We start from the raw sequence: 22,634 nt of genomic DNA on the forward strand, positions 1-22,634 counted from the left end.
AAGTGTACACATGGGAAAGCATCACTCTGTGCTTTCCCCACTGGATGCTTCTGCTGGCAGTCATGGACAAGACACTGAGCTAGATGAACATCATCCTATGGTTTTGTGTACAGTGCATCAAACCATATCTCCTGGTCTCTCTAGCAGGCTTAAGAGAGACCCAAAAACAGCCACCTGGGCCTTTTCCACTCTGCAGACCACTGACATAGTCTCACCTTCCCAATCTACTGCAAAGGTTCAACATCACAGAACCAAACCTCTTTCTCTGACAGGAACAGAGAACTCTAATTTCTCTACAGGTCAGCAAGAGAGAGGGGCAGACAAAGCTGGCCTGTTCTGTATACCCTCAGCTCCTCTCTAAACTGCCTTCTCATAGACTGAGCGTTCAAGTCAGCTGCCAAAATTCATGTTTCTACCTATTTATATAGAAATCCATACGAGTTATGAGGAACCTTCTTATCCCACAGAGTTTTCCTCTCTAAACTACTGAGGTTTCACATTGTTTGAATTAAAATATTCAACTACTTCTATGTATCACAAGTAAATGTGGAAAGCTCTCATTCATGCCCATGCTTTCCCAAGTTTTCCAGCTAGCCCTACTGCACACCTATACAGATTACTTATTCAGCAATTTACAATCCTTTGATCTTCTTCCTGAATCTTACAGTTAAAGTCCTTGCTGCAGTTGTTAGGAAATTCTAAATTGGCTCAAAATTCCAAGGACTACTTTGTTTCCTCAAATACACTGGTCACGGCAGGAAGCCCACTGACATCCTCTTCCATCTGCTTTACTATTCTAGCTGCGTATCTTGCAAGAAGACCTTTCACTGTGATCTAGTCAGCTGGTGAGTAGTTGCTCTATCATCAAGGCTTTCAGATCATGCCTTACTCATGGCTGCAGTCCCTGGTTTTTTCCCAAAGTCATAATTTTTTAACATCTGTATATGTACATGAAGCCTTTACATCTCTCAAATCTTGCTTTTTTTCCCATCAGTAATGTGAATTAATGAACACATCTATTACTTGGTATACATGCAGAACACTTGCTTTCAATTCATATTATTTTAGAAACTGAATCCCATCTGTTACACCAGTATGGCTAACTAGAAAGCCAAGGTCTCCTGGGCTGGGTGACTTGGGAGGAGTACTGATACTAGAAGAATCAGACAGCAGCAGCAGTGTCTGCTCTCAGGGCTTTCCAAGCCCTTCTTCTCTCAGCACATATCACAGAAAGCTCTTCCTCCAGGCCACAGCCTCAACACTTCCTCAGGCTGGCTATACCTGACGCATCTGTGAGTTGCTGTCCCTCAAGAAGCCCTTCCACAAGAAAAGCTAGTGAAAGAGATCATCGCATTTAACAGGGCTGTTCTCCTATCCCTGACTTCCAGCCACGCACTTCTGCAGCTCGCCATCCTTCAGATGGGGTTTTCCGAGGAAGGCCATCAGCAACACGAATAGTTTTTAACTGAACTGGCTCACAGAAGAAATGGACGCATGCTGCCCTCCAGGTCACCCCGAGACAGGGCAGAGGCCGACAGCAAGCGCAGGGGAACACCACCCTTCCCTTTCAACACCGGAGGCAAGGCAAAGTTGCCACGGCTGCACGGCCTTGGCACATCTCTCATTTTGGTGGCCCTCCCTGAGACGCGCAAGCCCTGGCAGCGCACGGAACGTGCCCTCGCTCCCGCTCGGGGTGACGACAGTAGAAGGTGTCTGGGGTGGAGGCTTCCCTTCTTCCAGAGAGCGACGGGATGGTCTCGGGGGGAGACGGAATCAGACGTGTAACCGCTCTGTAGTCACACGCAACGGCGGTAGGGTGTTCCTCGGCCAGAAGAAAATGGCTGCAGCCACACGCGGGCAGGGAGAGGCAGCGGCGGCGGGGCCGGCAGGCGGCGCGCTGCTTCGGCCCGTCTGCGGCCCCGGGAGGAGGCTCCCCGCGCAGGGCCGGCCCCCGCCCCGCCCCGCTCCCTCCTGGCCGCCAGCCACAGCTCGCTCGCTGCCGGCAGCGCGCCGCGGCCAGCGCGGGGCCGTCCCTCACAGCGCGGAGCGGGGGTGACACCCCCCCGCCACCCCGTGCGGCTCCGCAGCCCCCGGACCCGGGCCCGGGCTCCCCCTGGTGGCCCCGACGGCGCGCGAACGCGCGGAGCCGCGCGGCAGCGGCCGGTCAATCATCCCCCCGTCAGCCCCGCCCCGCCGGGCCGCTCCGCCAATCCCGTTCCGCGAGGCGGGGGCGCGGGCGCGGTCCGCGCGCGGCCAATCGTGTGCGCGTCTCCTCGTCGCCCCGTCGGCCGCCGTTCCCCTTACGGCCGTGCCGTAAAGCGGGGCTGGCGCGACAGCGCGCGTTTGGCGTTACGGCGGCGGGGAGCGGCGGGGCTGGAGCGGGCGGCGGCGGCGGCGGCGGGCGGATGCCCGGGGGCGGGGGGAGCCCGGCGCCCGGCACTCAGGTGGGAGCGGAGGCGGGAGAGGCGGGCGGCGCGGCGGGCGCCGGGGCGGCGGGCGGCAGGATGAGCCTGTCGCCGAAGGAGCTGTCGAGCTTGCTGAGCATCGTGTCGGAGGAGGCGGGCGGCAGCACCTTCGAGGGCCTCTCCAGCGCCTTCCACCACTACTTCGGCAAGGCCGAGCACTTCCGCCTGGGCTCCGTCCTCGTACTGCTGCTGCAGCAGCCCGACCTTCTGCCTAGCCCCGCGCAGCGCCTCACCGCCCTCTACCTCCTCTGGGAGATGTACCGCACCGAGCCGCTCGCCGCCAACCCCTTCGCCGCCGTCTTCGCCCACCTCCTCAACCCCGCGCCCGAGCGCGGCGGCGACGAGGCCGAGCGCACCCCGCTCTCAGGTGCGTCCCGCCGCCGGGCCGGGCCGGAGGGGGGGACGGGGACAGACACACAGACAGAGGAGCCCTCTCGGTGGGGGAGGACCCGGCGGAGGCATAGCTCAGCGGCGTGGCTTCCTTACTGCAGCCCGATCGAGGCTTCCCGCCCGTCGGTTTCGCTTTCCGCGTCTGGAAAAAGCGGTGGGAGTTTTTCATGGCGAGTATCTTTAGGTTTGATGTCAGATAGGCCTCTTGGTTGGACCACAACACGGAATTCTGGGGAGAAAGCCGTTACGAAAACCCGGAGGTAATAGGAGGCTTTTGACACATTTAAAGCTGTGAAACGAACCTCTTAAAACCGAACGGTGAATGTGAAGTATTTTTTCGCATCTCGGTAAATACAAGCGTGACAGCAATGGATTCAGCAATTTAGAAACAGTAAATCTGTTTCTAAAAAAAATTGCTTTTGTAAGTTACAGTATGAATTGCAACGTCTGGTCATACTTAATAGCTCGCTAGTTGTCTAAATTGGAAAGCGTGTAAAGAAACGACTGTGACTGACTTAGCATCAGATGTTGCATGTCAAGATGCGTGATGCCGATCAGTGTAATGCTGTATTTTCACAGAATCGCAGAACGGTTTGGGTTGGAAGGGACCTTTAAAGATAATCTGGTCCAACCCCCCCAAATTATACATTACTTTAGGAGCTGAGTAGATCACAGAATTCTGTATGTATGCACAAAGACACTTCAGCTGCGCTCATCTTGCCATAAAACAGTAGTTTATATTAGAGTTTTGCTTGTTCTGTGTGAAGCGTATGGAAACTGTTAATGCTACTGCCTTAAAAATCCTGTTGTTTTTCATTATGTCTTCACAGGCTTCTTACCTCCCATAACTCCTCCAGAAAAATTCTTTCTTTCTCAACTGATGTTGGCCCCCCCTAGAGAACTGTTCAAGAAGACTCCTCGGCAGATTGCTTCCATGGACGTGGGGAACATGGCCCAGTCAGTGGATATAAGTGGGCTTCAGCTGGCATTAGCAGGTAAGGAAGGTTTGCGGCTGTGGTTCACATATGAATGGAAATTATATTGTAATGTGGCTATGAGTTACCCAAGAAACTCTTGTCTATCCTAAATATGAAAGAAGTTGAACTATGCTTTAGGGTCTTCAATCCCATGTTCAAGCACATAGAGAAATTTCAAGCAGAGGTTATGTTTTAACTGTTTTATTCTATTTAAGAAGCAGCTTTTTAAGCATATATGTCACTATCATAAGCATGAGGACATTTTGCAAGTGTAGAAAGAATTTAATTTAAAGCGTTGTGGTCCTTTTTTGGGGGTGATTTTTTTTTTTTTATTGGTGTATTTTTATCCCTTTTCACTCCTTGTAGTATTCCTAGTATGAGAGAAGAGGCATAACTGCAATGCTGTCATATACTGGAATTTCAGCTGTACCTGGCAAATTGGCTATTACAATTACATCTTCAGTTTTTTAAAATAAAGTCAGATCTTACAGCGTTAGCTCAAGAGTGGGAAGGTGGTCTACTTTTACTAGATTGAAAAGAAAAGCAATCTGACGCTTGTCCTTTGACAGGAGAAAAGGAGCAAGATTGTGATTGTTCTCATCACGTTGACTGATGAGTCATATCTGGAGCTAATCTGAAATAGAAAATATTGTTGGAAACAAGGACCCTGTTTGAACACCAAAAAAATCGTGTTTTTTTCCTAGGTATGTGCAAATGGACCCACTTGCTTGAAAACTGACCATCCCTCTTCTATATCTGTACAATGTGGTTTATTGCTCTGAAGTCAGGCACTAATTAGGCTTTCTCCATCCTGCAATTGTATCTTGGTATTGTCACTTTTTCTGCAGAATCTGGCATGGACTTGTTATGCTGTGGTATACTGTCCCTCGTTCACAGTGTACAAATGTCCTCTGGTGTCCTCCTTAGCTACTGTTTCCAGACTGGGATCTTTTGAAAATGCAAATTGAATACCTTAACATACAGTCACAGATGAGACAAACCCTTCTGGTTCTTCTGTTCACTCTGTCTGTGTTTTCTAGAATACGTTAATGAATTCAGATTTTGTGAAACTTAAGGTAACTTGTGATTTTTAGCACAAGTCGTATGTGATGACTCAAAGAAGCCTGGAGCTTTTTCATTTGTTTTTACTTGTTTTCCCCTTGGCACTGTGTTTACCTTCTGAACAGTTTGTTCTCATTAAAAATGAAACATGCAGAGATCCTCGAAACTGTAGTTGTGTGAATGGGTACTCTAGGCCACGTGTTTTAATTTGTCCTTTTTTTTTTCTTTTTTTTTGAAAGAGAAGGCAGTGATGACTTAAAAGTACAGTACAAAGTCATTAATGGTGCTTTGCAAAATTAAGCCCTGTAAGATGTGCTTGTATTGTTTTTTACATAATCCAGTAAACATGCATAATTAATTGCTTTTGAGCAGTTGTAGGAGTTACGTAACAAAACAAGCTGCATTTGAAAAAGCTTTATGCTGTCTTTCTCAGACTTCTTGCTGTACCTCCCTAGAATAAATGTCTGCTTTCTATTCACTTTCTTAGAAGAGAAATCTTTGGCTTGTTTTAATATTGTGATGCCTCTTGTCTGTTTGTTGTGTTTTGGAAGGTCTGTGAGTTTTTCACAAGTCGTCAGTATATTTCTCCTGATGATACAATGTGCAGGATAAAGGTGGTGCAGGGTGATGGTGATTAGATACGGTATTTGGGGTGTTTGGTTTACAGCTCTTCCCCCCAGCATTTCACAGAATGTAACAGCTGTAAGATTTGGTGGCCCTTTAAAATTGTGGTCCCTGAGACAAATTCAGGGCTATTTAGAGCAGGATGACTTTGACTTGCTTTAATCAACTTAATTAATTTAGAAAGCATTATTTTCTTTCAGTCAGTATAGCTATCCCGATCCTTCTTTATTGTAATGGGAAGAAAAAAGTATTCGGCTTGTCTTCTGAACTTGAGAGTTCATTGTGACAACTCACTTGCAGCTGTATAGTGGTTTTTCTAGTTTTGACTTTCTTTTTTGGTTATTTGTTCTGTTGGTGTTGTCCGTGACTGTCCCCTGTCCCCCCCCATCCCCTGTCTGCCCTGCTCAAAAAAAAAAGAAACAAACCAAAAAAGTAAATTGGAATAGAGCATCTTGGGAATGAGTATTAAAACTGAGTCTTATTCTCTTCTCCCTTTGGTCTACAAAAAGTTCATTTGAGCCTCCGTCTCTCCCTGTAACTTAGTTTTGTTGATCTGGTGGTGTTTTTGATAGTGTTGTTATCGTATCAAAAATGTAATTTTTGACTAGTTGCAGGGATGCATCTTACAGCAAAGTGCTCCTAACAGTTTTGTCTGCTAACCCTTATTTGATTTAAGAGTAATTGACCTGTATGAAAGTTAAGTTTGTAATACATTGTAGAGCTTTCCTTTAAGAATCACAGAGTTTCTTCTTACCTGTAAGAAGAAAAAAAATCTCTCCATAGAGGAACCTAAGTGATTGTTTTCAGATTGCTTTTTTAAAAATTTAAATGTCTTAGTTCAAGGTATTATATTCTTTCTTGTTAAATCATCATGTTCTAATTGTGGCTTCTGCTTACCTGAAACTGTTGATCCAGCCCTAATTCTCGAAGCAGTGAGGGTGGGTGAGCTTTTGAGCTTCAATGTGTGTACTCAAAGTCTCATGCAGGCTTCTAAAATCAGTGAATTGAAGGTCTGACTCTTAAACTTCTATATTTCTGATTAAGCATCATTAGTCATTTGAAATTGAGGATACAAACAAATCGGTGACTTACCAACTGATAGATTTAAGTTCTAGACTATAAATAAAAAGACTGAAAAAAGACCCAATACCTTCCCCCCCCCCAACTTAATTTGTTAAATCAACCCTTCAGTTCAGTGGCTAAATGAAGGTACTCACAAGATGGAGTTTGAAACAGTTTGTAAAGTAGAAGACATGTTTTATAAACCAGCTGATTTGGACTTTGACTTTAGACTTGTTATTTTGAAAATAACTGAGAAGTATGCTAGTTGTTGTTTTTAACAGAAAAACATATCCTGCTATGTTACTTCAGTGAGCATATATGCAAATGTTTGTGTGATCTGAAATAATTGGATGAAGTAGGACAGAAAGCCAAAAAAGAAATCAGCAGTGAGTGGTGCTTTGTTTGGATTATCCTTTTGCCACTCAGTTTCAGCATCTCATGGATTTGGAGTTATATGAAGTAGTTCATATTCATGGGAGGCTGGAAAGGGTCAACATGGTTGCACAAAAAAGAGCAAGCACACTTTGTGTAGAACCGATAGGGACAATACACTAAATTTGACAGCGCTATGCTTAATTAGTCAGGAAAAGGAATGGTGTTTAGTTTAGTATCACGTCGAACTTTTTCAAGGGATTGCTTGTGTGGTACCAACAATTTTGGATTTCAGATTACTTAAGGCTTAATCTGCTTCTTAATGTTCTCTGTTAAGTGGGTGGGGGAAGGAGTGTCAGGTCGTGTTCTGTAGTGGTTTTCTTCTGTTTTTTGTCTGATGGGGATTTTTTGCCACAGCAATGGAAAACGTGATCTCTCAATAGTACAGAGAATATAGAAGATCAGCCATTAAGTCTTCAGACAGAGAAGAATGATAGATTGTGACAGAAGAACACCTAAAAATCTGACAGTGCAAGTGTCGAGCCACACAGTTTCTTTTTGGCCAGTTTCTTCAAGTCTTCAGTTGTACATACTAACCATAATATTATGTAACTTGTTTATGTCCTGTAATTTGGCCTTGAAAGGGACTCTTTCCGCTTCTCTCGGGTTTGCTTTAATGAGGATGTACATAGAATTATGTAACAATTAAACATCTTTTTCCATACAAGCACTTACTGTAGCTTGACTGCTGTGAATGCAAAAGTAGCTTACACAATTCCACTGAAATGTTTTGGATGAATTTGAATAGCTGACTTCAGGTCTAGTATGACCATTATCACTGCAGTCTGTAAATGTATCTGTGTAGATTTTTTTCACTTCCCTACTGTGAGAAGAAGTGATTGCAAAACTAGATATAGCATGTGAACTCTTTGAGGAGTACCATGGGAACCTACTAACATGCTTTTAGACACAGATTACATCAGTTACCTTTTCTAAAGCCAAGACTATGTTTCAGTTTAATTCTTTTTCTTCTTTATCCTTGCTGCATACCTCTGTCCCTGGTCTGTCAGCCAGCACCCTTGAGTACTAGCTGCCTGACATGGTACTAAATTTCATGTTGACATTATCTGGCGTTTTTAAAGCTAGTTCTTGTCTAAAGCTGCTTGTTTCTCATTACTTTTAGTATTCCAGGCATCTCTGTTTCAATTTTATGCTTCAATATTATGGACTGTTCTTCTTTCAGAACGTCAGTCTGAGTTGCCAACGCAGAGCAAGGCCAGCTTCCCCAGCATTCTCAGCGATCCTGACCCAGATTCTTCCAACTCTGGTTTTGATAGTTCCGTTGCCTCCCAGATCACGGAAGCCCTAGTGAGTGGACCAAAACCTCCTATAGAAAGTATGTGTATTTTCACATCTTTGTTTCTGTAACTCATGACATGCTATGTTAATATACTTCTCCAGATGAAATGTAATATCATTCAGAAGTATTTTCAAGGTATGAAATGGGAATGAAAATGAATGAAACAGTGCAAAACTGTCAGGCAGTCTCCAGGTCAGACTCTCTAGTGTTTCCGAAGTTCTAAAAAACTGGAGCTGTCTTCAAGCTGTTACCCATATCATCTCTTGGTGAAAACACTGGCTCTGATGCCCCTCAGATCTTAGTCCCCTACACTAAGGTTTGCATTGACTGTGAACACCTTCTAAGGAAGCAGTTCCTGTGGAAGGAAACCAGACCATAGAATCAGTAACTTAGTGATCTAAATCGTGGAAAAACAGGCTTGTAACAGCATCGCTAAAAATCAGAAATAAATGTTTTTCTGGGAGGCAAATAAGATTGTAATGCTGGTTTTAGTATTATAATAGCTTAAAGTATTGGGGGCTTCGGAGTCTTCTTTTTGTACTGGTGTAAAACTGAATACCTGAAGCTTAAAAAATATTTCACGTTGTTGCCATTTTAGGTCACTTTCGACCAGAGTTTATTCGACCACCACCTCCACTCCATATATGTGAGGATGAGTTGGCATGGTTAAATCCAATAGAGCCAGATCACACAATTCAGTGGGATAAATCAATGTGTGTTAAGAACAGCACTGGAGTTGAGATAAAAAGAATCATGGCAAAAGCTTTTAAAAGTCCCTTGACTTCCCCCCAGCAAACACAGGTTAAGTATCATGCACTTTTCTCTCTAAAATGATTTTATAACAAGCTATTAACTCATGTATTTTAGAAACCTTTTGTCACTTTAATTGATCTGTGTTTGGGTTCAGGAAACTGCAAGGACTTTAAACTGTAAAAACCCAAGAGTTTTGACTTGGGTTTGTATGAATAAGGAAGAAATCTTTATAGCATGGATTGGACATAGTTACAGTTGATCAATAAGTGACACCAATAATTTTCTGCATGGAAAAATCTTATCATGAAGTTGTCCGTGCTTATGTAGAAGCTTTTGATAAGTAATTGTTTCAGAAATGCCAACACTGAACTATTTTTTTTTCCCTTTGTCTGATAGCATTACCCCTGATTTCAGTGGGAATTTTTAATAATCATTATGCTAGTGCTATAAAATACAATTTATTTACATAGCTTTTTGTGACTGAACTCAAAATTGAGGTTTCTTTCCACTGGACAGGAAGCAGAAGAAGGCTGAAACTTTTCATGTTTTTTCTACCTCCCTTGCCACCCAATGATGAAAGACCACTAAATGCCTTATCAAAGCATATTTTATGGGCACAGCTGCCTTTACATACAGATTTTAAAGTATACTTCCAGTGGCTTTCAATAGAGATGCCTAAATCTAAAGGGTTATCATTCTCCTGTAGCTTAGATGTATAATAGCAGTTTCTTCAAGCAGTAATGTGGTTAGGGGAAAAAAAAACGAAACAAACCCAAACCGGAATCGTCTTTTTTTTCTTTACAGCTCCTTGGAGAACTGGAAAAGGACCCCAAGCTTGTTTACCATATTGGTCTCACTCCTGCCAAATTGCCAGACCTGGTTGAAAATAATCCTTTAGTAGCTATAGAAATGTTGCTGAAACTGATGCAATCTAGTCAAATAACAGAGTATTTTTCTGTCTTGGTCAATATGGACATGTCCTTACATTCAATGGAAGTCGTAAATCGGTGAGTGCTATCTCAAATCTAAGAAAGTTTCCTTAAGTATGTGAATAACTGAACAGTTATTAAGTGATTGTGAGGCTGGCCACAGGGCTGTATTTGGATGCATTCCAAAGACTACCAGAAGTAACAGGAATTGAAGAAATGACTGGTCAGATTACAGTGAAGGAAAAGAGTATCAAATTATCATTCTCTTTTCAATTTCTCTATGCTGTTTGTGTTTTGCTTTTCTAATACTCCTTTAATAGTAAGACGGTGTGCTCTCATTAATCTTGCAGAGGAAGAGGGTGCTATGGATTGTTGCTTTCTATGACTACTGGACTGTCTTAAGTCTGTTTCTTTCTTAACAGTTTCACTTGCTTTTTGTATAGTTCCTTATTGGTGGTGCCTGTAGTTAAAGAAAAAAACCTTCTTATTTTAGTCCAGACTAAGTTTGTAAAGTTAGCTGTGGATTGATAATAAAGAATTGCACCTCTTGAACATCTTTGGTGCGAAGTTCAGAGAGTACTGCCAATTTTGAAGCTCCTTTTTACAGCAGTGCTATTTTAAAATATTACTGTAATTTTAACAGCTTCCTATTTGCAGTACCAAAAGTGCAACTTAACAGGAAAAAAACCAACAGTTTCCCAGCAGAAGGATGTGATGGTGGAGGCATATATATTAAATTTTACATTATTTATAATGTTATATAATTTTTGCTTTTAATTAAAATGATCATTTTATATTAATTATGTATAACATACCATATTTTATCATACTAGATATGGTAAAAAGCACATTTTTTGCACAGGCGCTACACTAGTTAATCTTTCAGTCCTTGCTTCAAAATTGGAGAGGCTTATTCAAAGAAAACACTGTGTAACTCTTAATATTAGCAAAGTGTTTCTACTTGGAAAAGTGGGGAAATATTATGTTGTGGGTAACTTCAACTGGAGTTAATAATTACTAGAAAATCATTTTATCAAACTGATAATCATTTAAGGGAGTCTGTTGCTGCAATCTGTAATATGTCTAAACTTTTATTCAGACATCAGGTTTCTGATTAATACATAAATTTCACTAGCAAGTACATGTCCTATGTCCCAGGAAGCTGCAAGTATGGTTTTGTCTCTGTAGTGACTGTCCTTCTAATCTAGTGACTCCCTCTAATGGGTCATAGTCCAGTTGTTCCCGATGGAAGAATTCCCATCCTTTTCTCGTATCTAAAAATTAGCCTCATCTCTAGGTTCTGTCTTCTTTTTCATCTGAGGTGACAGTTGTGTTTTATTAGGACATCTGGAAATGTTAATTTTGATCCTTCTTGGGGTATACTTGTGTGGAAGACAGAAGACTACAGTGGGACAAAGGGCAGTTATTGTGAGAATCCTCCATAAAAAGTTAATGCCACCCTAATCTGCTTAAATGCAACTTGCATTCTTGATGCGGATTAAGTGAACAAAAGGTGGTATTGTTAAATAGCCATCCTGCTTTGCGTTCATGCCCTCTCTTCATTGGGAATAGCTTCTGCTTATAGGTACAACCCATTTTCTTAACAGGAATGCTAGCCCCTTCAGTGGGAAAACTTCTCAGACAAGCTAATCCCCACAAACTACAAAAGTGCATCTCTCCCACTTACTTCTGTTTCTTGGCAATTACTGAATGAACAACCAAATCAGCCCTGTTCGGCAGCAGAGTTGAATTACACCTTAAATATCATTTGAGGAAAGAAACATTTCTGCAATAAATCTCTTCCTACTGGTGCAGACTGACAACAGTAACTGCCCTGAAGTTGGTCACAGAGAACTAGTGGTAAGAAGAGAGCTTTTACTCCTGTCCAGGATTGCTGTACCACCAGTCAGGCATGCTGGTTCTTCCACAGCTAACTACCATAGGAACAACTGTTCTCAACTGCAAAATGACTGTCAGTGCAAACAGGGAGACACTGATTTTTAGGTGAAATAACACAAAAACTTGAAACTGAAATGTCTAAAACATGCACTGTTTTTCCTGTTGTCCCTCACCTTCACTACTAGAAATAGGAATGGTTAGAGTTACTTTGGTCAAATTCTGTTGTAACTTTATGGCAGCTCTACATTTAGCGTATGTTGTTACCTTGAGAGCTGTATTGCTTTTTCAGTTAATTAACAGTGGCAGCTCAAATACTTTAGTAGTCAGTATTGTTAAACCACAAAGAGGTGTGCTTTGCTGTTAACCCTTAAAAATACACTAATACCATTCTTTGATGCAGTAGTTCTCTAGTTCTTCTGTAGTATGAAGCTTCTGAGAGTATCATGCATCATTAATCTCTATTTAACATTTTCATCTAATCAGGGTCTCTTTTATTTGATCTGTAGATATTCATATTGTTTCAGTTCCTAGGACTAAAATTTGGATCAGAAGGAACTAGGGAAACTGATCTTTTGCCACAACAAAGGAGCTACTCTGCTTGTATACTTAAGGAAGGAGTTTAATATTTATGTTCAGTACCTGAAATTCAAATATGAATAAGCAAAATTGTATTGTAGTGCTTATTGCAGAAGAATCTTGGTACTTAGACAGCTTGGGGGCTTCACTGTAAATTGAAAACTAGTATTGACTTATTTGTGTAATACATAGCAAATGTTTGTAGGTGTGTCAGATACACTGAAAACCAATCTAACTTGGCTTCTGTACTGTGTCAGAGTTAAAAAAAAAAAGTTAATTAAGAAATTTAAATGATCAGAGACCTGTGATATTAGGTTACTGCCAGTCATGTCATACAAAGCTGGTTTAACTCATCTGTTTTGCAATGGGATCACTAGATTTATGGCTTCATAAACCACTGGATATTTTTAATTTGAACAGGCTTACTACTGCAGTTGATCTCCCACCTGAATTTATTCATCTTTATATCTCCAATTGTATCTCCACCTGTGAACAGATTAAAGACAAATATATGCAGGTGAGTACTTAAGTAAATTGGTTAGGAGAAAGAGTCCCATGTATTGCTCTGTATGTGTCGAGATAAAGCTGATATCATTATTCGGTCTTACTGCTTCTTTATTTCAAAGGCATGTGGGTTTTTTTTCTACACTGTGCAGTTCTTTATAGTGTTTAACAGAGGTTTATTCACCTTTTTACAAGACTTCACAGGTCATTCTGTAGACATAATAAACTTATCCTTGGCAAAACTGCAGTTTTATGTGACTTGGGTCCTTAACATGAACAAGGTTTATCTGTCACTCAGTGTGCCTTTTCTTTGCCCCCAGTATTAGTTGTTGGCCTTCTGCTTAGTTTTAAGCTTCAAGTTTTTTTTCCTGTACAAGTATGCCTACCACTTCCAGACCTTTGAAGTGACATTAACAAAACTCGTGTTAAAGTCTTGCTCTCCAATCACGACCTACGACAGTTTGCAGATCTCCTCAAAAACCTAAAATCCTTGTCTTCTAAACACTGTACTCTGCTTCCCAAGCCTGTCGTAATTCCTCAATACCATCATGCAAGTTGTAGTCTTCAAGGATCTTTACCCCCTGGGGAGATTTTCATACCTTTGGCATGTATGGTTGTCTACATGCTGTGCAAGGTACTTCCTTCTATCCTAAACCAATCTGTTGGTTTCACCAAGTGCCCAGTAGAACTTGTTTTCTTGGATATGTCACTGGGGAAAAAGTTCCATGTTCAGTTTACCCAAGGCTCTGTGAATCTTGAGCAAGTTCTGCCTCAGCTTTTTCCTCTCAGCATGGAGTGACTGTAACCTCTTTAGTCTGTTCCTTTCCCTTAAGCTTTTTTGGTGTCCTCCTTTAGTGCCTTCTCTGGCTCTACTATATCCTTAAGCTCCAGAGATGACATTGCATGTAGTACACAGAATATGGGTGCATGTGGTTTTTAGATAACAGCAAAAACCCCTCTGTCTTGTTCTCAGTACTCTTCTGGATGATGACTAACCATTTGTTCTTTGGTGGCTGCTGATGTTCCTGCTTCTGTACTCTGCCAGATACACATGGGTGGCTTGTCTGTGACCTGCTGAGTAGCTGTGCCTATACATTTGGTAGAATAGAAAATAGCAGCAGACTTGGGCTGCAACTGAGAGTGTGCCCACAGGGTGGGACACTGTGCTCAGAGGGGCTGCTGAGAGCATATAGCAGCTGTGCTTCAGGGACACGGGACAAAAAAGAAAAGAGGGTCAAGGAACATGTACCAATCACCAAGTAGCGTGCAAAGTTTGTGAGATCTAACATTTGTTAATACTGTGTATGAGGCCTCACAGCAACTGAGACACAAGATGTTTTGTTTGAAAAGTATGGTACAAAACCACTCCTATTGGAAGAGGCATGATCCTCAGAAATTGGGTGTCAGCCATTATCTTGCATTTGTACTTTTGTTCCGAGTTTCATGTTCCTCAAAAGTTATTCTTGCAACTTTGTGTTGCAGAGAAGGAAATAAGTTGTTCGGTTTCTGAATTTTCTTGGTATAGGTATCAAATTTTGCAATAGTAGGCTCAGTTCCTGTAAAAATAGCTATAGCTTATTTTCAGTGGCAAATAATCTAAAATACTTTGGACACTTTATCTCAAGTCTCCTCAGTTCTGTCTGATAAACATTGTTCATGTATATAGTAGCTTTTAGAGAAAGGTTTGGGTTCAACTCTTTCTCACAATATGTGAAGTATGAGACCACTTTAATGATAAAGATCTGGTTTTGTCCTTGATGAAAAATGTACTCTGTATAAAGCAGGTGGTTAGCGAGTGGATCTGTGTATGACAAATTGTAGGTGCCAGTTCCTAGGTCTCCACGTCCCAACTCCCAGCATGCGAAGGAGAAACAGTTCTGAGATTCCATCTTTGGACTGGATCAGGAAGGAAATTGAGCCATGAACTCTGAGGCATGTTCTTGGATTAGGTGCCCCTGGTACTGTCTTTCCTTCTAAAATGGAGCAAGAGGGTCAGGTGCTAATTCAATAACAAAGCACTTCCCACCAAACAAATTTGGGATCAGTTCTGCTGCTGTCACTTCTCATCTGGAGCGCCTTCATCATGTGCTGCTGGGGAATTTTGAGATGTGAAGCTTCTTCATTTTTCTTTATGGTGTTATTATAGAAAATAAGACTAAGCCGGACCATAGTGGTGATATCGTCTTAAACTAAGATTCCTTCTCTCTGCCTATTCAGAAATTACATAATAAAGGAATTAAGTATAGTGCATAGGTAGATGTGGTACTTCATTTGTGCATGGGAATTATCTTGAGAAAGCTCCTGTATCCAGAAGTACATTACTATAAAGCAGAGTCCATTTTTAAAATATGGTAGTAGTATGGGAGATGGAAGAGTAAGGACAGCACATGCAAAGCTTGGGAACAGGATTACTGCTGAAGCTAAATTGCTCCTAAAATGCCTCAGTTGTACTGCTGGGGGCCAACAGTCCTTTAACTGACTTGGTTGCAAACATCTATTTGGATTATGAAACCATCTCTCTTCTGTTTCAGAACCGCCTGGTACGTCTTGTCTGTGTCTTTCTTCAGTCTTTAATCAGAAACAAAATTATTAATGTACAGGACTTGTTTATAGAAGTGCAAGCATTCTGCATCGAGTTCAGTCGGATACGAGAAGCAGCTGGTCTTTTCAGATTGCTGAAGACACTAGACACTGGGGAAAATCCATCAGAGACAAAAACATCAAAATAGAACCACTGTGATACTGGCAGAAAAGCCCAAAACCCTGCCAGCATTCTGTACCAATTAATTGTATATTTTAAACTTAAATCACTGGATTAATGATGTAATACATTATAAATAGCATTTTGTGCATTTAGACAATAAATACTGCTTTTTCCGATACACTTGCTTGAGTTTGTGAAGTGTGAGGCCTTACTTATGCTATTTTTGACTGTGGGTCAAGCTCTGTATGTCATATTGCATATCCTGAACTACAGGCCTTACTTCCAGAGAGAATGTAAATTATAGTTGCCATTTCACAGCAAATGTAAGTATTAATCTGGCACTCACTGTCTTTGTATCCAAACCTGTTCATGAATAACTAGTCAACTTGTATGAAGGTAGGGAACTTTGGTTCCTGTTTGTGCTTTTTTGACTGTGCAAGACTTTCTGGAAGTTGGATACAACTTCTACTGATGCATGCTGGTTTTGGTGAGTAAGGGAAAGTCTGTCTTTATGTCTAGAAAAAGCTAAGGGCTTAGCTTTGCATGGCAGAAATGAAGTATGTGTGCTGTAAACACAGAGCAGTCCTCTCTCCTTTCAAGCCCACTGAATCTTCCCCAGAATACTGGCCTCATACCACCAACCATCAGTAGTTGAAGTACCACACCTGTTTTATGCTTGTAAGAATGCTTTTCTGAGGAAAGATGGTCCCATTTCTTCCATAATAATCCAAGTTATGAGCCTCTTCTCGCTTCAAAAGTTGCATAGGCAGTTGCTCTGCGACTACCAAAATTAAGGTTATTAGCCTCTTCCTTCTAAAGCCTATAGCTAGAGCACCACTCAGGTGTTGTGGAAACTGGGGAAGGAGTCTGCTCAAGTAATAAACTTACTTATAGTAGAATAGCTGCTGTTATTTATGTTCTGAGACTGAAAAGGGAAGTAACTTGAAAAGCTAGCTAGTTTTAATTTAATGCTACTTAAGAAATGAAAGCTGGATTAAATCTGCATATGCTTCTCAAATTTTTGTGAAGTACAAGATCAATAATGCAAGGTCAAGAGTGTCATTTGGCTTTCTCTTTCCAAGTAATTTAAGTTACTAAGTTACTTGGACTGAAAATCCCATCACGCTGATGCAGCAGTCTTTTGGTAAGAAGTTTTGTGAGAAGTGTTCTCTGGTCATTAGGGGTTAGACATCTAAGATGTACTAGGCCAACTAAAGTAGCACTTGCATAAGGTCTGTTCCAATTTGAGACATTTTCTGTAAGCTGCTGTTAGCAGCAACAAGTAACCTAGCTTGTGCCCTAAACTTGTACCTTAAAGCTTTACATCTACTAAAGTTGAAGTACAAGTTGACTATTTCCTATGCAGTAGTACCTCTCTTAAAAATACATGGTTAAAAACACTTTATATAGGTTATAGGCTTTTGTTTGGAACTTTGTCGTAAGATGTAGTACTAAGTAGTAGTACTAATAGGCTCCATGAGAAAAATGATTACTACTGCTTCAAGGCATTGCAATCTACCTTATGATTTACAGAATTTAAAGGAATTTAAGTCTTGCCAAAAAAAGTAGGTTGCTACTATGATACTGCAGCAAAAGCCCAGCTGTTCTGCTTTTTCACAGTATTTGATTGAATTATACTGACTTATATAAATCCCCAAGCCCTGGATTTGTCCTGTAACTACAAAAATTAGCAGCTGTCAAAAAACAGTTTGATTTTTATTATAGGTACTTGATATTAATTTTAAAGCCCTGTGCATTGATGAAAGTATTCAAACTTGTTACTGAACATGCTGTATGCTTCTGCATGGTTTGCTTGTTAGGGGGGAAGGTGAGCTATGCTTTCCCAAATCCATACATAGCAAGGGTGGAGTAGCAGGGGGGCTGCAGGATGGTGTTTGAGAGGAGGGGCCAGGGATGCCCAGTGCTAGACCAAACCCATACAAGGGGGCACAGCTGAGCCCCTGAGCCAGGCTGGTGGCACCTGTGCATAACCCTGGAGCAGTCTAACCCCAGGGAGAACTGTAGCTCCTGGAGGGAGCTCATGATGGAGCAGGAAAAAAGCGTGAGGAGGGAACAGCAGAGACCAAAGGTTATGGACTGACCCCAACCTTCCTTCCCCTCCCCCTGCCACCACTCACAGGGAAGAGTCAGAAGTAGGAAAAAGGGTAGTTTTGTCTGTTTTTCACTAACTCCATTTTTAAATGGCGGTAAATTAGTTTTCATCAAGTCAAGTCTGTTTTGCCTGTGATGGTAAGTGGTAACTTTCTTATCTTCACCCATGAGTGTTTCCATCTTTCTTTCCCTCTCCTCAGCAGGACAAGGGAAGAGTGAGAGCAGAAGGGCGGACACCTAGCTGCCAGGCAAGGTTAAGCCACCCCACCCAGGTACCAGCTACATTGGGAAAACCATAACACACTGAAAGGATCTCACCAAGTTAAGCTTGCTTTGTGCTATGCTAGTGCTGAGTGTCTCACATCCATTTACATAAGTGTAGCAAAGAAAACAAAACTCTTGTGCTTCTCAAACATTGCTTTTTAAAAGGTCTGTATAATTTATTATGGAATTTGAGCTTTTAACCATTAAGTTACAACAACAATGCATAACTTGACATTCTTACAGTTGTACATACACAATGGAAAAGACACAGCCCAGTGCTTAATCCAAACAATGCAACCAAGTTTAGTACAAGGTTACCATAAGAGACAGTTGATTGTTAACAGCTGTTGACAGACTAACAAGTTCAAATGGTTCTCTACAGTTACACTTATCATAGAAGTAACTGGCTTCAAAGTTTTGGACTTAAGCTTCAGACTAACAAAATGATGGAAACTCAAATTATTTTGCTCTTCTGAATTAAGAAGGATAAGCTCATTTAAAAATGCAGTATCATTACCATGTTTCAGATGGTGAAAAGTAGCTTCAGGTCCAGTGGAAGTATAATGGACAATTTCCAGGCAATGCATTCTTCACACAAACACATGCAATTATAGAGACATTCTACTTGTAAAACTTTCTCAAATCAAGTTTTGCAATACAGCAGGATATCTGAGGAGAGAAATCAGGACCCATACTGAACAAAACCAAAAGCCTTCAGCTTGATTTGTGCATGTTTAATCTACAGTTCCAATTCCCAAATCTTCATGTATCACCTATGAGAGAAAAGAACACACCTAGTAATGAGAAGTCTCTAGGACAGAAGATGTTACAATTTTTACTGCCATTCTGGTTAAAAAAAAAAAGCTGCTGCCATCTTCTATTTTAGGAATTGTAACCCACTACAGTCCTGTTATAAAGCTTCATCTCTTTAACTTACCCAAAGGGTGAGTCTTGCTCTTCCCTCCTCCACCCCAACACCTCATTGCCTTAGCCAGCTCTAAACCTCATTTAATTGCACAGTAAGGATATCCAGTTTCCTAGCTTGTCAAAATACAGCTTTGATAAATTTAATTTTCTGCCACTTAAGTTGAATTACTTCATTGCATAGTCTTAATTTGAATGTGAGACAGAGCAAATAGAGCAGAAAAGGAAAACCAGAGAGGACCACTCACTCTCCCTCATACAGCAAGCTATTAAATCGATCCAAGCCATTGTGCAAAGTCTCACCCAGCCAGGTGGCTGAAGGGAGACACAGGGAGCAGAAGAGTCTCTTGTCAAGCTGCCAACACAATGTGATTCACCCAACAGCCAACACTAAGAACTTCATACCCTCAAGGTTAACCTGATGGGATATTTCCAGCTGACTCCCCTACTGAATTTCAGTTCCAGCTCCCTTTGCAGAGCTGCAGAGTCAGTACGTTCTTACTTATCTCAGTATCTTCATCCAGCACAGAAACACTGCCAAGTCCTGAAAATCAAACCAGTGAAAACTACACATGCAACCTCTCCACTCCAAAAAAAAACCCCAAAGCAAAAAAAACATACCTCAAAACCAAAAAAACCCACCCCAAACACACTAACTGTTGCCACAGTATCATCACTGCTGACTTGATTCAGGGTGCTAAAGGCTCTGTTGAGTAAGAGTTCAGAGTTTTACACATCAACATCCCAAGTGTTGGTGGCAACAACTGAATACCACAAATTCAGAATGCCACTCAACCTAGTGGTGTATACTTCAAAGTACAGTTGGTATTGCTGGCAGTAGTTGCATGTCTAGACAGAAGTCTGCTTTTATGGGGCAGCTAAATAATCAGCCCAACCTGTTGTGTCCTATCTGTTGCCATCATGATGTAAAAATCAACACCTTCTGATCAAAGCCGATCAAAACCTGCAAGTATAGATACTGCCTCTGCCTTGATCAACATCCTCTGAACCACAGGACAGGGGGTAACTGTTGCTATATACTTGCTGCACTCCTCTGCAAACTACTGGCTAGTCTTCTACTACTAGACAGTCTTACTGAAAGTTTAGCAGGCCAGGCAGAAAACCTGGAAGACCACTCCTGAATTAAGATGCAATTAAAAAAATTATAATTTGCATGTTTTTTGCAATGGTGTTTCCCTGTCCTGGTTACATCCTGGCACAGGACCAGAATTCCCAAAATATTAACAGCCCAGCTTTGGCAGGAATATACCAGTGCCCAATGTATTAAGTCAGCACAGATTAAAAGCATTATCACTGTAGTTAAATTATCCTACAACTCCTCTGGCACACCTCCAGAGTTTAGCACTAATTACTGGCAACAGGTTACTGGACTACATTCACATACTCAAAGGGAGGGGGGTGAACAGCAGGGTGGAGTTTACTGCTATCTAATCAAACCTCCAGTACATGCAAAGAATATGCTCCAAGCATTGCTTAGAGCCAAAGAAAAATCCATTCCAGGGGTCATTAGTAAAAGAAAATCCAAATTTTCTAGTTAAATTTGTACTGCAGGTAAACTCACTATTAACATGCATTTAGATCTGAAACATCTACAGTTCCTTTTTGCTTGCTATAGTCTGAAAGATGAAGCTAGTTTAAACAGTTATTTACTACCAAATTTATTTTCCAATTTGGCATTTGCAGACTATTATTAATAAACTAAAATTTCTAAACAGAGTGGCCTCTAGCTGTTGCTTTAAACACCAGTCCGTTTTGACATGTTCATAGCTCTTTTTTAAAAATCACTTGAACTTTAAAAAAATTTTCTCCCTAACAGTAACACTAGAACTAACAAAGCCATACTAATGAACACAACACTAACAATACTAACAAACTTGTCCTACAACAGTAACATCCCCTGGATTTATTCACATCACTGGGGGGCTGTCCAATTCTTGTGGGCACTGTGCTTTAGCTTTGTATAGTCATACCATATGAACATCTCTAATGAGAAACCCTCTGCCTGATTACAGCAAAATCTGACAAAGGCAGGAAAAAAAAAGATCAGGGTGGGGCAGAAGGAACCCACAACACATACAGCTTCAGCTCCAACATTAGGCAGGGCATAGCCTAAGCAGAAGAGGCTAATTTAAAGATTCTCAAAATGTTAGGGAAGGGAGTCACAAAGCACCTATCCTGCAATAACATCCATGGTGGAGGAAAAACACATTCATTAGTTCTGACCTTCACGTAAGTTTCTGGTAGGTAAAGTGCTGGAAACTAGAAATACCAGTTTGATCCAGCACAGTAGGTCCAGATCAGCAAAGTCTGGGAACCTGTACTTAGCAATCACTGCCTACACCTGTTTACTCAGCTCATCCAATACTTAACTTTCACAGTAGGTCATATGCTTCATGTTTCTAATCCTCTCTTGCTACTGTTTTAAGCTCCCTAGATTGTCTCTTTCCCATCCTGTACTTTTTATCTACTTTTTGCTAATGTGCATCAGCTTTCTGACTGAGGTCAGACTAATGATTCGCTTCAGATAATTTTTGTCATTGTGCTTCCAAGGAGAGCAAACTGCTTGCTGGAGGCACTGCAATTCGGCCTTTTTTTGTCATCATTCCTCAGCAGCACAGCTGACCTTACAAGACTCAACCATATCAAAGATGAATTATGCTATGAACTATGAACAAACCAACTACTCTTGTGAAAGGCTGACATGGAACAGGTATAGTGCCAGCATTAGAAACCTACCCCAGGAATCTTCATACTTGGATATTTTTCTAAGTCCGTACACTTCCAATTTTTATAAGCACACTTTTCAGTTTGCAGGTCCTTTAGCTTTTCTTCCAGCCTTCTGCCAGGTCTCAACGCTAATTCTTAAGAAAATTTTTTGGTTTTATCAGTATTACATAAAAGCTGAAGTACTTACCACATTTCTCCTCTCCAGCATGAATACTGCGCTGCAGGTATCAGCAAGACACAATCCACAGACTGACAAGACTTCTCTTGACAACGCCTTTTTGTTCCTCCTTGAGCTAGAGTTTAAACCGTCTCAACAATTACTATATCAATGTTCAGTTTTGTGTTAAGGAAGAGGGAGAAGACTTAGTTTTTAATATTGAAGAGATAGTTAAAAAGGCAGTTCTGGAAATGTTGGTAAGCTTCTTTTGGAGACATAAATGTCCCTACACGTTGTTTGGTTCAGATGTGGGTTGGTTTTTTTATTTGTTCAGTTTTGGAGATGGTTGGTCAGTCATATTCCATTCTCATGTGCTTCTTGTAAGATAAAGGCATCACAAAAACTTGCACCTGCTGGTGACATCAGAACTACAACCTGACAATTTTCCAGTAAACTTAAAAGTTACACTCCTACAGGGAAGAGGCAGATTCTTTTTGTTTTATAAAGTAGGCATTAATAGGAATTTTTGGAAGGAAATTTAGGGTGAAACATCTGCTCTGCAACGTAGAAGTTCAGATTATATTTCCCCAGCTGAAACCTCTGTCATTTCTGGAACATTCATTCTAAAATTAAAAAAAGTTATTGCTTCTATTGAAGCTCAATATAAGTTAGAAAAAGAATTGCATATTTCCTTAAAAACATTCCAAATATACATTTTAAAAACAAAATGCACTCTAAAACAAATGTCTAGT

The 22,634-nt window shown here is 41.2% G+C and overlaps 1 protein-coding gene and 1 non-coding gene across 2 annotated transcripts; one reads left to right on the forward strand and one right to left on the reverse strand.

Annotated features, from left to right (window-relative positions):
* The first annotated feature begins 2,375 nt into the window (after positions 1 to 2,375).
* CNOT11 (CCR4-NOT transcription complex subunit 11) lies at positions 2,376 to 15,855 on the forward strand. The gene is made up of 7 exons (XM_074908875.1): positions 2,376 to 2,832; positions 3,686 to 3,850; positions 8,196 to 8,348; positions 8,911 to 9,113; positions 9,870 to 10,072; positions 12,890 to 12,986; positions 15,505 to 15,855. The coding sequence occupies exons 1-7, from the start codon at positions 2,406 to 2,408 to the stop codon at positions 15,700 to 15,702; spliced, it is 1,446 nt and encodes a 481-aa protein (XP_074764976.1). The 5' UTR covers positions 2,376 to 2,405; the 3' UTR covers positions 15,703 to 15,855.
* A 5,638-nt stretch (positions 15,856 to 21,493) lies between these two features.
* Positions 21,494 to 21,609, reverse strand: LOC141956568 (small nucleolar RNA SNORD89). The gene has a single exon (XR_012632940.1). It is a non-coding gene; the product is annotated as a small nucleolar RNA SNORD89 (small nucleolar RNA).
* Between the last annotated feature and the right edge of the window lie 1,025 nt (positions 21,610 to 22,634).

Source organism: Athene noctua, chromosome 1 (genome assembly GCF_965140245.1).
Source record: "Athene noctua chromosome 1, bAthNoc1.hap1.1, whole genome shotgun sequence".
NCBI classification, from domain to species: Eukaryota; Metazoa; Chordata; class Aves; order Strigiformes; family Strigidae; genus Athene; species Athene noctua.

Coding starts and splice junctions, on each gene's coding strand:
- CNOT11 (XM_074908875.1), top strand. CDS start 2,406: ATGCCCGGGGGCGGGGGGAGCCCGGCGCCCGGCACTCAGGTGGGAGCG. Junction 8,349..8,910: donor ACCAAAACCTCCTATAGAAA/GTATGTGTATTT, acceptor TTGCCATTTTAG/GTCACTTTCGACCAGAGTTT. Junction 9,114..9,869: donor CTTCCCCCCAGCAAACACAG/GTTAAGTATCAT, acceptor TTTTCTTTACAG/CTCCTTGGAGAACTGGAAAA.